Genomic DNA, 14,351 nt, shown 5'->3' with positions numbered 1-14,351 from the left:
TCCAAAAGGGAAGAAGAAAGAAGAGTAGAGGCTTGGAGGACAAATAGAGCTGGATGTCATCTGCATGGCAGTTGAAATTAATACCAGATTTCTTAAACATATGACCAAGAGGTAATAGGTAGATAATAAATAAAAGAGGGCCCAAGACGGAGCTTTGAGGAACACCAGTAGTAACAGATGAAGAATAGGATCTAAAATGTATCTTTCTCTCCCTGAAAGGGAAGCAAAATATTCAAGGCATGTTTTCTACATTTGTTTTTAGTTAAAACAAGCAATAATGACAATTATTTTTAAAATAAATCATTACAGTAATCAACAAACCAATATAACACTAAACCGTAATAAATGTTGTAGCATTATTTACCCCTTCTTTCTTTCTTTGATATTCTGATTTTAGAATATCGTTTTTAGAATACTGTAGTGTATGATGTATCGAAACGGACTAATGCCACTCACATACAACTCCCATTGCAAACAGGCCATACTGACCATGTTTGAGAAATTAATACTTATAATTAATAATTATATTTTGAATTAGTTTTTATTAGGGGTTGAATGGATCATAATTGATCCGTGATCCGTACAGACCAGGCCCCACGGTTTGGCATACATGTGACCCGCGGATTAGTTGCAAAATTGAACCATAATAGAGTGAAAGTTTATCATTGTGTACATGTTTACACACTCAGGAGATTTTTAACCATTCCAGCACAAAAAGAGTTGAAAGAGAACTCGATTCGGTACTCGCACGCTGTTTTCTGTGCACACAGCCACACACACATGAAGCTTGCATATGCAGAGAGGCATGTTTCAGACGGTGAGCAAACACTGAACTGGATCACCTTGCATTTGAAGAGACACATACACATAAAATTATGACAAAATACCCATATCAACAATCATTCTGGTAAACGCGGTCGGTTATGTCTTATGTGAACGATAACAGCTGACAAAGAAATCGGATGTGTATCATTATATCGGACCCGTAAATTAGGTCTTAAAGGTACAGCAGCCTATAAATACCTGCTGCTGTTATTACTGCTAATCAAACAACAAAAGACAGCTTTGACAAAGATGAATCTATATTTAATTTTTATTTGTTATTTTACACTTAATTATTACATTTCTGTACCTGAAAACTACGGTTGGACCTTATTTTAATTGTAACTTTGTTCTGTGTTTATCTATGCTTGTAATTTGTGTAATTGTTCTTATTTTTTATTGGCTGTTTAATTATCATGTTTGAATTTTCTTAGTTAGGATAGTAGTTTTTGCGGTGGATTGAATAAGTACTTAGCTTTAAGTAATAAATAGAAAGCAAAGTTACATTGAAATATTTTGTTTCTTGCTGATCCAAAAACACGATCCAATGCGTGCCTCAAAAACCGTAATATGATCAGAACCGTGAGTTTTGTGATCCATTGAACCATTAGTTTTTATGTTTATACTTTCTGTTTTTAATTAAAATTTTAAAGTTTTAGTACACTCTAAAAAATGCTGGGTTATTTCAACCCAACTTGGGTTACATTTTTCAATTAAATTTTTAACCCAAAAGTTGGGTTAGTCCATATTTGACCCAAAGTTGGGTTGAAATAACCCAGCATTTTTTAGAGTGTAATTTGTTGTGTTTTTGTCATTTGTATTATTGTTTTTATTAATTCTTACTTCAGTTTTAGTTTGAGTTTTTTTAGTATTACAAGCGAAACTAAATGAAAATTGAAAGTTGTGTGATCTTCAGTTGATTCGTGGAGGATGCCCAGTTTTTCTCTGTAACCATGTGTATGATCTGTAAAATCTGTTCAGATTTGTACACATTCCAGCCTTTAGATTAAATGAAAGAGCTCCTGCTGTTTTTCTATTAATTACAGAATTAAACCTCTCACAGTTTAATATATCAAAATATCCTGTCTGTACTTGTGGAAACTGCACTTGTATATTACCAATGAAGCTAAAATAAAGCATTAGATGTTTTGAAGCCACACAGTCACTGTGGAAGTACTTGTATGAAGGATTATTTAATAACCCACTGCAGATAATGGCCTGCTGTAGCAACAGTGGTCTGGACCATAACATTAACTATATCAGTCATTTAAAAATAATACATTTACTCTGTATTATCCTGTTAACATTAAGAAACACTTACTCTTAGTGATGGAGTTATGGAGGCTCAGAGCTCTGGAGTTTCTTTCTGCACTTTCCATGCAGGAGGATCTCAAGGTCACATCACTGACCGACGGCCTCTCTTCAGGCCCCTGATCACACACAAACTAGACAGAGAGGAGGAACGAAACCATCAATGAGTAGAAGCAGGCAGTATGACCACAATATCATAGTAAATGTATATAACAATATAGTTATTTTGCTTGAAATTAAACCTCAAATTTATTGTACTGTTATATGTATGTACACTCTAAAACATGCTGGGTTGTTTGAACCCAACTTTTGGTCAAATATGGACTAACCCAACTTTTGGGTTAAAAATGTAATTGAAAAATTTAACCCAACAGTTGGGTTAGTCAATATTTGACCCACAGTTGGGTTAAAACAATCCAGCATTTTTTAGAGTGTCGCAATTATGCATAAAGTGTAATACAGAGAATTAAATGCTACAAATTAAAGGTTCTTTAAATCATTAATTCCATGTATATATGTATGTACATATGTATGTGAATTTTATTTGATTAACGCATGATAAGTCTGGTATCATTAAAAAAATGCTTTACACTGAGTTAAAAACAAGACTCAAAACAACCAATGAATCAATAAAATGTTTCCTTCATCATACTTTCTCTTTTGTCTCACTGAGTATTATTCATTCATTCATTCGAATTTTATTGTATTAATGCAAACCAAAAAATGATTAATGATAAGTTTGGCAGCAATAAAACAAGTTTTACAAAACAAAAGACTCAAATCAATCAATAAATCAATCAATCTGTCTGTCAGTCAAATAAATAACTAAATAAATAAGTAAATGAATATTCCTCTATTTTCTCATCATATTCATCATACTTTCTCGTTTGTCCCACTGAGTACATTGAGTAATAATTACACGTTTTATTTATTGTTTTTCATTTTATTTGATGGATGCAAACCAAAAGCAATATATAAATTATACATAATTAATGATAAATCTGGTATCATTAAAAGACAGCTTTACACAGAGTTAAAAAAGAGACTCAAAACAATCAAATAAATAAATATTTCCTGCATTTTCTTGTCACATTTATCATACTTTCTCTTTTGTCCCACTGAGTACATTTATTTATTTATTCGTTTGTCCGTTCATCCGTTTGAATTGTATGTGATGGATGCAAACCAAAAGTATATTTATTAATTTAATTTATACTTAATTACTGATCAATTTGGTATCATTAAAAGCTTTACACTGAGTTAAAAACAAAAGACTCATCACAGCAATCAACAAACTAACTAATAAATAAATCAACACATAATTATTACTCAATGCGTAGATAAAAGGCAGGAAATACAGCGAGTGAGAGAAAGTGATTTTATAAGGGGAAGAAGGGAAAGGATGAAGTGGGAGGAACAGAAAGGAAGGAAAGAGAGAGAGAGAGTGGGAGACAGATCTGAGAGGTTAAAACCCTTCTGAAAGCAGCAATCACTTTCCAAATACAGAGAGTTACACAAGCGGATCCATCAGATGCCCTCTGTGTGGGAGACAACAGCAGCACATCATGCCATGATTCAGGTGCTTCGATGCATTGTGCTCTTCTGTAAGTGTCAATGCCCTTAATATTGTTTTTAAGTAAGCCTCATAGTTAGGCGTGTAATGATTCACTTGTTTTCTTGGTGTATCTATGCCGATGCATATGCATCAATCCTGGAACATGGATTTTTGAATCATGAATCATTTGTTTCGGTCGAGAATCTATTTAAAACGTTAAAAAACGAATGAATCATGATTTGGTAAAGTATCATTCAATATATATATGTATATATGTATATATAAGTTAAATGTGGTGTTCTCATGGTCATAAAAAAATAGTATTTCCAGACTGAGAAATATCATGAAAAAAAAAAATTGGAATATGGAATACTTTCCTAAGTGCGCTTGGCTTGAAACTATTTTGTTATAGTTTATTAATATTTAGAATTAGTTTGTATTTTAATATTTTCTGTTTCAATTAAACTTTTAGTTAAAGCTTAAGTAAATTGATTGTGTTGTTTGTTTTCTTAAATATGTGTATATTATGTATATGTACATATGTATATAGTTTTTATAATATTTTGTTTTAGTTTATTCATTTTTATTTCAGGATTAGTTATTTTAGTACTCAAGTTAAATGAAATGAAAATGAGAAATGTTGATTTTTTTTTTTAAATATTAGATTTTATTTCAGTAATTTTTTTTTAAAGTTTTTAAGTTTTTACCCTGGTTTAAAAACGACCTTCATACGATTTCTAGCATTTTAAGTTGATTCTTGACTGAAACAACGATTCACAGAATAACAGGGAATTTTAAATAGCTATTTCCAGACCAAGAAAACTCATGGAAATATTTATTTTTTATTATTTTTTTAAATGGAATATGGAATACTTCCTTAATAGTTTATTATAGTAATTAACTATAAGATTTAGATTTAATTTCATTATAGTAATTATATTTATTGCATGTTTTTGTCTTTTCAGCTCAAAAATATGTTTTGATAAAAAAGGTTCATCAAGACAAACTTTAGGTTGGCTTGAGAAAGCCTAGCCTGAAAGTTTAAAGCAGTTGTAAAAGCCTGAAGTTTGAACATTTAGATAGATTAGATAGATGTTGATAACATGATTCTAGCATGATTAGCATGTTTTTAGCATGATTAGCCTGTTAGTAGCATATTTTGCGGGCATGATTAACAATTTACTAGCGTGTAGCTAGCATGTTTCTAGCATGATTAACATGTTACTAGCATGTTGCTAGCAAGATTAGCAAGTGATTCGCATGTTGCTAACATGACTAGTAAGAAACTAGCATTTCGCTAGCATGATTAGCAAGTGACTAGTGACTTTATTTACTAGCGTTTATTTACTAGCATGTTGCTAGCATGTTTCTAGCATGATTAACATGCTATTAGCATGTTGTTATAATGATTAGCAGGTTACTAGCATTTCACTTGCATGTTTCTAGCATGATTAACATGTTACTAGTATGATTAGCAAGTGACTGGCATGTCGCTAGCATGATTAGCAGGTTACTAGCATGTCGCTTGCCTGTTTCTAGCATGATTAACATGTTAATAGCATGATTAGCAAGTGACTGGCATGTCGCTAGTATGTTTCTAGCATGATTAGCAAGTGACTAGCATGCCGCTAGCATGATTAGCACGTTACTAGCATGTCGCTAGCATGTTTCTAGCATGATTAGCAAGTCACTAGCATGTCACTAGCATGATTAGCATGTTACTAGCATGTCACCAGCATGATTAGCATGTTGCTAGCATGATTAACAAGTGACTAGTGACTTTATTTATTTATTTATTATCATTTATTTACTAGCATGTCGCTAGCATTTTTCTAGCATAGTGACTAGTGACTTTATTTACTAGCGTTATTTACTAGCGTTTATTTACTAGCATGTCGCTAACATTTTTCTAGCATGATTAACATGCTACTAGCATGTTGTTAGCATGATTAGCAGTTTACTAGCATGTCGCTAGCATGTTTCTAGCATGATTAACATGCTACTAGCATGTTGTTAGCATGATTAGCAGGTTACTAGCATTTCACTTGCATGTTTCTAGCATGATTAACATGTTACTAGTATGATTAGCAAGTGACCGGCATGTCGCTAGCATGATTAGCACGTTACTAGCATTTCGCTAGCATGTTTCTAGCATGATTAGCAAGTGACTAGCATGCTGCTAGCATGATTAGCAAGTCACTAGCATGTCGCTAGCATGATTATCATGTTACTAGCATGTTGCTAGCATGATTAGCAAAGTGACTAGCATGATTAGCAAGTGACTATCATGATGTTAGCATGATTAACAAGTGACTAGCATGACACTAGCATGATTAGCATGTTGCTAGCATGATTAGCAAGTGACTAGTGACTTTGATGCAAAAAACAATCTTATCTAATCTATACAGTCTCATAATGAACCGCATACCTGTTCCTCTTGCTCCGGAGGCACTTTGGGTTTGACTGCCAGGATGAGGTCAGGGGTCTCGTCCCAAAGCTCTCCAGGGTTTTCATAGATGTGCCTGTTTGCTTTCAGCCCCACGTTATCATATACATGCCTGACAGACAAACACGTTCAAAGAGGAGAAACATTAGTTAAGCAGAATACATAAAAGAGGATATTTTACAGCATCCAAAATACTACTTGACTTTTGAATGAAATCAAATGTGTTATCGTGCTTATAAACAGGAGCGCTTTCCAATTAAAGGGGTCGTGCATAATCTTGGTTACCACAGAAGTACACTTTAGCATACTTTAATAAGCGTATTTATTATGGAAATAATATATTTTAAAAAAATTAAATTGAGTACGAACTGAATGTGATTTTTCAGACACTACATGTTAATTTTAATTTGATAAATGGATTGCAATTTAAATTTATGTCTATTGTCTTTTTGAAATATGGTTAATGCACTGCTGAATGTACTGACAAGCATTTATGATAAACTAAAATATACTTTATTATCATTTCTATCGAAACTAGTGTCATGTATTTATTTGTAATTACACATTTAAAATAATGAAATTGTGATTTAGTACATCTAAAACATACTAACTTTATAGTGTAATACTGAATAACACTAAAGTTAAAATTAGAATCAAGTACTTTACAGGTGTTACGTTGTGTTGTGCTGTGCTGTGCTGCGTTGCTTTATGTTATGTTGTGTTGTGTTGTGTTGTGTTGTGTTGTGTTGTGTTGTGTTGTGTTGTGTTGTGTTGTGTTGTGTTGTGTTGTGTTGTGTTGTGTTGTGTTGTGTTGTGTTGTGTTGTGTTGTGTTGTGTTGTGTTGTGTTGTGTTGTGTTGTGTTGTGTTGTGTTGTGTTGTGTTGTGTTGTGTTGTGTTGTGTTGTGTTGTGTTGTGTTGTGTTGTGTTGTGTTATGTTATGTTGTGTTATGTTATGTTGTGTTGTGTTGTGTTGTGTTGTGTTATGTTATGTTGTGTTATGTTGTGTTGTGTTGTGTTATGTTGTGTTGTGTTATGTTGTGTTATGTTGTGTTATATTGTGTTATATTGTGTTGTGTTGTGTTGTGTTATGTTATGTTGTGTTATGTTGTGTTATGATAGTCAACACGTCAAACGTAGTTCTTTAAAGCACAACAAATGATTATTAAAACAACAGATTTACAATGTATTTTAACTAAACTTTGATGTAGAATTTTAATTATTACAAAGTGTATTTTTTTAAAGTTAAGAAACAGTCAAAGTGTGTTATTGTTAACTAAAACTAAAATAATGAAAAACATTTTTTTTGTGTGTGTGAATTAAAATAAAGCTAAAATAAAAGAAAATATCCTGTAAATGTCAGATGAAAACTTAAAATTATCTTTAAAAATTTAGTAGATTTAGTAATTAAACTTTAAAAAAAGTAGTTTTAATCATTTATGTGTAAAAAAAAAACCTAACTGGAATAAAATAAGTTGAAATACTAAAATTAATAAAAAATAAAATAAAAATAAATTAAAGACAAATATATATAAATAAATAAAAAATGTCATTGTAAAACTACTTACACTATAATTAACATGCCAACTGAAAATGCAAAAATAAAACCTACTTCAAAACTATAATAACATATAAATAATAGAAAAAAAAACACGGTTGCAGAAAGGTAATTTTGGACCCTGATTTAATCTGTTTGTTAAGGAGTAAACAGGACATTTTTAGAGTGAAATCAGAAGCAGACCAACAGAACAGACAGAACTGCATACCCTTCAATGATGTCCTGATACGGAGCGTATCCTTCTAGCGAGTAGCTCCGTGTGAGAGAGACGGGGGTGACTTCAGGGCTCTGGCTCTTCATGCTGTCCTGCAGGGAAGTCGCCCGTATGAGAGCCAGGCTGGGCGGAGAGAGGAGCGAATCTGTTTCCATGGGCTCCGGAAATCCCATCTGCTCTCCAAGAAGCTCCTGCTTTAGAGTTTCACTGTCTGACGTCTTATTTTCAATCTCTTTCTTCTCCTCTTTCTCTCCTCCGCCGCCATCAACCTCAACTTCTTCATCGTCATCCAGAACCCATGCCTCGCCTGACCGTCCCTCTCCGGATTTGCTCTCCGCGTCCTGGATGGCCTTCTGGTAGAGCTCAGAGAAACTTCTGAACTCAGACAAGCACAAGAACAACGGGAAAAGAACGTGAAGAACAACAAACAAAGTTTGAGCTGATTTTTTCAGCGTACGCATTTCACTGTTAGTCATGGATGAAGAGATCAATGCTGCTATTTTGGTGTGTTTTTTTGAAGTATATTATATAATCAAAGACTTACATAAATCATGCTGAGTAAGTCGCTGTATATAGGATTTGAAAAAAAATGCAGTTTTGTGTGTGTGTGTGTGTCAGTGTGTGTGTGTGTGTGTGTGTGTGTGTCTGTGTGTGTGTGTGTGTGTGTGTGTGTGTGTGTGTGTGTGTGTGTGTGTGTGTGTGTGTGCGTGTGTGTGTGCATGTGTGTGTGCATGTGTGTGCGTGTGTGTGTGTGTGTGTTGGTTTGGATCAATAAGTATTATGAGAGTTGAATGACATTTGACCAGCTGGTGAAACACTGACTAACACATTTTCATGTCAATAGAATGAGGTCTGTCCTTCATTCATTTGCTCCCTCTCTCTCTCTATCCATCTGTTTCCCTCCCTAGGGAGCATATATAAAAAAATATACAATACAAATGCATAAGTACAAATATATATAGATAGATGAGGCATTATAATAACTGTCAGTCCACGACAATTTATTTTGTCAGCCTAATTATTTTCACTACCGTTCAGAAGCTTAGGGTCTTTAAATAAATGAATAAATACAACGTTTTTGGAATTAAACTGCTCAGAAGTAAGAGTAAATACATTTATAATGTTACAAAAAGATTCTATTTCAAATAGATGCTGTTCTTTTGAACTTTCTATTCATCAAAGAATCCTTAAACATGTATCACGGTTTCCACAAAAATATGAAGCATAAAAAAACTATTTTCAACATTGACAATAATAAGAAATAATAAAAATTGAGCACAAATAATAATTGATAATAGCTGAGCAGCAAATCAGCATATTATACTGATTTCTGAAGGATCATGGGACACTGAAGACTGGAGGAATGATGCTGAAAATACAGCTGCGCATCACAGGAATAAATATCATTTTAAAATATATTCACATAGAACACAGTTCTTTTAAATCGTAATCATTTTTCAAAGAATTACTGTTTTACTGTATTTTTGATCGAAAAAATTCAGCCTTGGTTTATGGAATCTTGTTTCCTCCACGGGATAAAAAAAATTAAAAAGGTAATTGCAACTTTTTATCTCACAATTTCACATTTCTGAGAAAAAAAAGAGTCAAAACTGTGAGATAAAAAGTCACACTACCAATTTTTTTTTTGTCCGTGGCAAACAAAAAATGTAAAATAAAATAAAAAAGAATTATGAGATGTAAACTGGGAATTCTAAGAAAAAAAGTCAGGAATGGATTGCAAGATTTAAACTCAGAATTCTGATAAAAAAAGTCAGAATTCTGAAGTTATATCTTGCAATTCTGTGTTTATACAGTACCTTGCAATTCTGAATTGTGAAGTAAAAAGTTGCAATTACATTTTTTAATTCTGGGAAATTTCCAAAAATTGGCTTTCATTTTGGGTAGCAAAGAGACTTCTTTCAAAAACGTAAAAAAACATCCTTATCAACCTTAAACTTTTTAGCGGAGGTTTTGAACGGGATACACATTACATTTACCATCATTAATTACATTATCAACAATACTCCATCCTCCACTCCCTGCTTACTATTTTTAACTCGTCAGCCCACTTTTCTCTCAAAATCACTGCAGTGTATGCATTCTTTACGTCATCCCCCATTTTATCCACTTCCTCTGACACACACTTCCTCATAACCCGTCACCTCTATTACCTGCGTGGTTTTCCGTGTTCAGTTTCTTGCACAGACTGATTGTTTCGCTTCATAAGACCTCGATATATCGTCGGGAGCTACGTGTATTAATTTTGTCTTGCCTGTATATGCTTTTTTGGACTATCAAGTGATGGTAGTCGTTGACTTGCATTTGGCCTGAGGGGGAGTAAATTAACAGCAATTTTTAATTTTTGGGGTGAACTATTCCTTTAAGTACAAATAAACAGCAAGTAACACGTTCTATTAAACATGAAATTTGAAGTAGAAAGACTGAAATAGTAGTTTCTTCTAAAAATGTACTCCAATATTTTCACATATACATTAAATCTCACCTCCAGCCTTTGGACAACCTCTTTAATATCCTCAACTTGGTTTTCCGACGTTGTGACAGTCACCGCCTCGCCTCTCTCGTAGAAGATATCCAGGGAAGGGCCACCCAGAGCTCCAGGCTCAGTCACAGCCTTCCAGCCGATCACATCGCGGCAGCTGCAGTTGAATATGACGGTTCGAGTGAATCGCTCTATGAGCACGACCGACTCCGCCGATACGCCGAGCAGACAGGACAGGCTCAGACCGTTGTTCTCGCCACCCTGAACGACGGTGACGGCCCACACTAAAGCACCTGCGCTGTGAAGCTCTGCACCTTTAGCTCCCTTCAGCTTCTCTTTGCGCTTCCCGCCTAGTGACAGCAGGGGGAATTTGGTGGAAGAATCAATGGGCGTTGTGGTGACGTAGTTTTCCGCCAGGTCTTTCAGGTACTCCTGCCGCGTACGTGTGGCCATAGAGCGAAATTTCTCTGATTTCTCTGCCGCGTTCTCTGCGTTAATGGCTTTGGCGAGGAGAAAGTCACGGAAGGCAGGAGAACGTGGGAAGCGTGCACCTTTAGGGAAAAGAGGACCGAAGAGAGGGATGTCCTTGGAACGAGTTACTGCAACTCTGAGAAGGGTGGAGATAAAGACACGTTTAATTTTATTTACAACATTTTATTAACATTTTTATTTGCAACGTTTTCTTTTCCTTCAGCGCATTTTGTCTGCTTTCTTACCTGTAATAGGTGTTTTCGGTGCAGGGCTCGTGTACTTGGACAATGATGAACACATGCTGAAAGTGAGAACGGATGGCTTTGGGGGTGAAGGGTAAAGCACCTGGCTCCTGGAAGACTATAGTGATGATATCATTCCCTATGTGTCTCTTCCTCAGCAACTAAAAGAGAAAAAGCGAAAAAAACATAGACTTTTAAATTCTAAATGCAGTGACTTAAATGAAAAGTGCAGTATACTGAAGCCATCGGACCCTTGTGAAAAAGAAGTGTGCATAATTCTACTGAATGTGCATTTGTAGTGTTTTCAAACCTAAAAAAGTATATTAAAAAAAAACTGTACTTGAATATACTATTAATGAAATAAAAGGCCACTTAAGTGACTTAAAAATAGACTGTTTCTTAACACACTAAAGTACACTTTTAAAGCACTTTTAAAAGAGTTTTTCTTTAAAGTGCATTTTAAATCATTATGTTTTAACAATCTTGATGCTTTAAAGAAGTACACTTATTTTGACGTGTTGACTAACATACTAAAGAACATGCAAAGTACTATTATATTTTTAACTGTACCGTGTTGTTCCATATTACAATTAAAGTTAATATATTTTTAAATGTACTAAATTGCAGATTCATCATCACAAATGTGTAATTACAAATATATTTAAATACGTAACATACAAGTTTCATTAAAATGACATAAAAGTATATTTTTATCATACATGCCTGTCAGTACAGTCAGCAGTGCTATATTTCATATACAACATAGTTATGAAATTACATGTAAATATGTACTTAAGTGATACTTAAGCTGGTCAAAAAAGCAGCCTATAGTGTTCAGCTAACTGCATTTAATATACAATTAAACTATAATACATTTCCATTGAATTCTAATTAACATGCAACTATGAGTCTGAAAACACTACATTCAGTTCACACTTAAGTATATTATTTTAAAGTACACTATTTCTGCAATAAGTACGGCTTTTAAATGTATACTAAAGTATATTTATTTTGCACAAGGGGAGACACCAGGAGATTTGCACATGCAAATGAGATCCCAATGCATATCCTACTGCTGATTCATGTGATTGTGCTATTGATATACAGTAAGTGGTGCTCAGTTTTAATGGGACGTTCAAGGGTTGTGTAGATTACCTGTTGTGTATTGTTGGCTGTGTATGGAAGCATGGTGGAGACATGGAACATAATCTCGTAATCCTGATAGCGAGTATAGAGTGAGTGTGTACCAGTGGAGTCAGCTGCAAATAAACACACAAACACTACTATCACACACCCAATCAAAATCTGTTATTGTCATTCTCTGTACAGTTTTCTTTCTATTTTATGCCTATACATTGCTGTTCAAAAGATTTTTTAAATGTTTTTTTGAAGGAAGTCTCTTATGCTCACCAAGGCTGCATTTATTTAATCAAAAATACAGTAAAAACAGGAATATTGTGAAATATTTTTAGAATTTTAAATAAGAGTTTTCTGTTTAAATATATTGTAAAATGTCACTTATTCCTGTGAACAAAATATAAACCCAAGTTTATGTGCAAACTTTTTTCATGGAACAATTATAAAAAAGAAACATAAACAATATTGTAATTACATTGTACTTACATACAACACATGCGATAACACTAATACTATTGTACTATGGTGCAATTGTATGAAGACTGACTGCATGTTGAGTTTTGGTCTCACTTTTGGTGTCTAGTTGAGCTCTGTATTTCTCCCAGCCCTTGAGTCGTACTCGCTCTCCAAGAAGGTCCAGAAACTCATCGAACTCTGGCCCGGCGCTCTCATTGTTATACATGTCCTCTTCAGTACTCTGTCCTGCTCTGCAGTACATAATGCCCACCTTATGCTGGAAATTCAACTTTACACACACATAAAACACACATTAACAAGGATGAAATTACAATAACTTCTCCAACTTGATTTTTACACACACAACATAATTCTTCCTCATTTTGTCATTAAGCCAGTTTCACATTGTATGCACAAGTGTAGGTGCAGTAACAGCATAACTGCAAAAGCAGTCTTGCTATAGCATTAGCAATACATACAACAGTAGTGCATGCAACAGTTTCACATTGTATGCACAAGTGTAGGTGCCGTAACAGCATAACTGCAAAAGCATATATAAAAATATATATATGCTTCTACAAGGTATATACATTTAAATGTTACAGTCTGATTGGAAATGCATTTACATTTATCTATTTGTCAGTGCATTTATCAGATGCATTTATCATTCACTTTGCAAAAGCAATTCGTCATAGAGTCAACTAGTTCATAGAGTCAACCAGGTTCATTAGACTACTAAAATAGGAAGCAAGGCAGAGAAGAGGAGAAATGCATTGAGGAAGAGTACTTGTCAAGCCAGTTCATGTGACTTTGTGTTTGAAATAGGAGTTGCACCAACTCTCTCTCTCTATATATATATTCACAATATAATTTTTTAAGATGTCAGTTGCATCAATATTTCTAGCAGCCTATCAGTAACCTGTAAAAACAAGCTGTCAGTCCTGCAGAATTACAGAAAGCAGCTCAACATAACATCTCTTACCCCCTGCTCGTCCAGTTTGAGGAGCGTGTCTCTGACTTTAGGGGACGTGGAGGCTAGTCTGAGGCAATGTAGGTTGAGATCGGGCAAAATAAACTCCAGCAGTCTCTTGGGCGAAAGGCCGCGTGGCGTGGTGTGGCGCGCTGCGGAGGGAACCGACTCCTCCAGGATCGAACCTCTCAGCGTCTTCAGCTGCAGGAAAACAGCAGGGACCAATTAATTAATGAGTACAAAAGACATAATGTAGACTTAAAGGGGTCATATCATATATTTATTTTTATATTTATTTTTCCCCTGAGGTCGATAATGTAATGTAGATTGATTTACAATTTACAATCAGAATCGCATTGATTTACAAGTCAGAATTTCATCTTACTTTTAGACCAAATAAAGCAGCTGCACCAAATTTCTATCATGAGAACTCTCTGAAGATTTTAGCATGGTAATGGATATACAATGTTAATGTATTTGGTCTTGGTGGAATAGATCTGCTACGCTGCTTCTGCTGCTGTTGGCTATTCCTGTATTACAGGAACTTGCTACTGCCAATACATAAGCTGATATGGTGCTGTGAGTATTTAAGACATACTGCTGCAGCACAAATAGCATATAAAATAACCCATAGCAGACCTATACAGGTGGAGCTGGGGAAGGTGGAGGGT

General features: G+C 34.4%; 1 protein-coding gene across 1 annotated transcript in view; it reads right to left on the bottom strand.

The window, feature by feature from the left end:
* The window catches only part of LOC107550177 (signal-induced proliferation-associated 1-like protein 2), a 49,138-nt gene that overhangs the window by 5,787 nt on the left and 29,000 nt on the right, over window positions 1–14,351 (bottom strand). Inside the window, exons 5-13 of the mRNA XM_016231414.1 lie at window positions 13,693–13,881; window positions 12,825–12,999; window positions 12,273–12,376; window positions 11,121–11,278; window positions 10,408–11,011; window positions 10,225–10,231; window positions 7,899–8,343; window positions 6,117–6,246; window positions 2,144–2,267 (exon numbers count right to left, since the gene is read on the bottom strand). Of these exons, the coding sequence (XP_016086900.1) occupies window positions 2,144–2,267; window positions 6,117–6,246; window positions 7,899–8,343; window positions 10,225–10,231; window positions 10,408–11,011; window positions 11,121–11,278; window positions 12,273–12,376; window positions 12,825–12,999; window positions 13,693–13,881 (1,936 nt within the window). The remainder of the gene's footprint in view (window positions 1–2,143; window positions 2,268–6,116; window positions 6,247–7,898; window positions 8,344–10,224; window positions 10,232–10,407; window positions 11,012–11,120; window positions 11,279–12,272; window positions 12,377–12,824; window positions 13,000–13,692; window positions 13,882–14,351) is intronic.

The sequence above is a fragment of the Sinocyclocheilus grahami genome, unplaced genomic scaffold (genome assembly GCF_001515645.1).
Source record: "Sinocyclocheilus grahami isolate Dianchi unplaced genomic scaffold, SAMN03320097.WGS_v1.1 scaffold390.1, whole genome shotgun sequence".
In the NCBI taxonomy this organism is placed as follows: Eukaryota; Metazoa; Chordata; class Actinopteri; order Cypriniformes; family Cyprinidae; genus Sinocyclocheilus; species Sinocyclocheilus grahami.
This window is presented reverse-complemented; position numbering and strand designations above follow the sequence as displayed.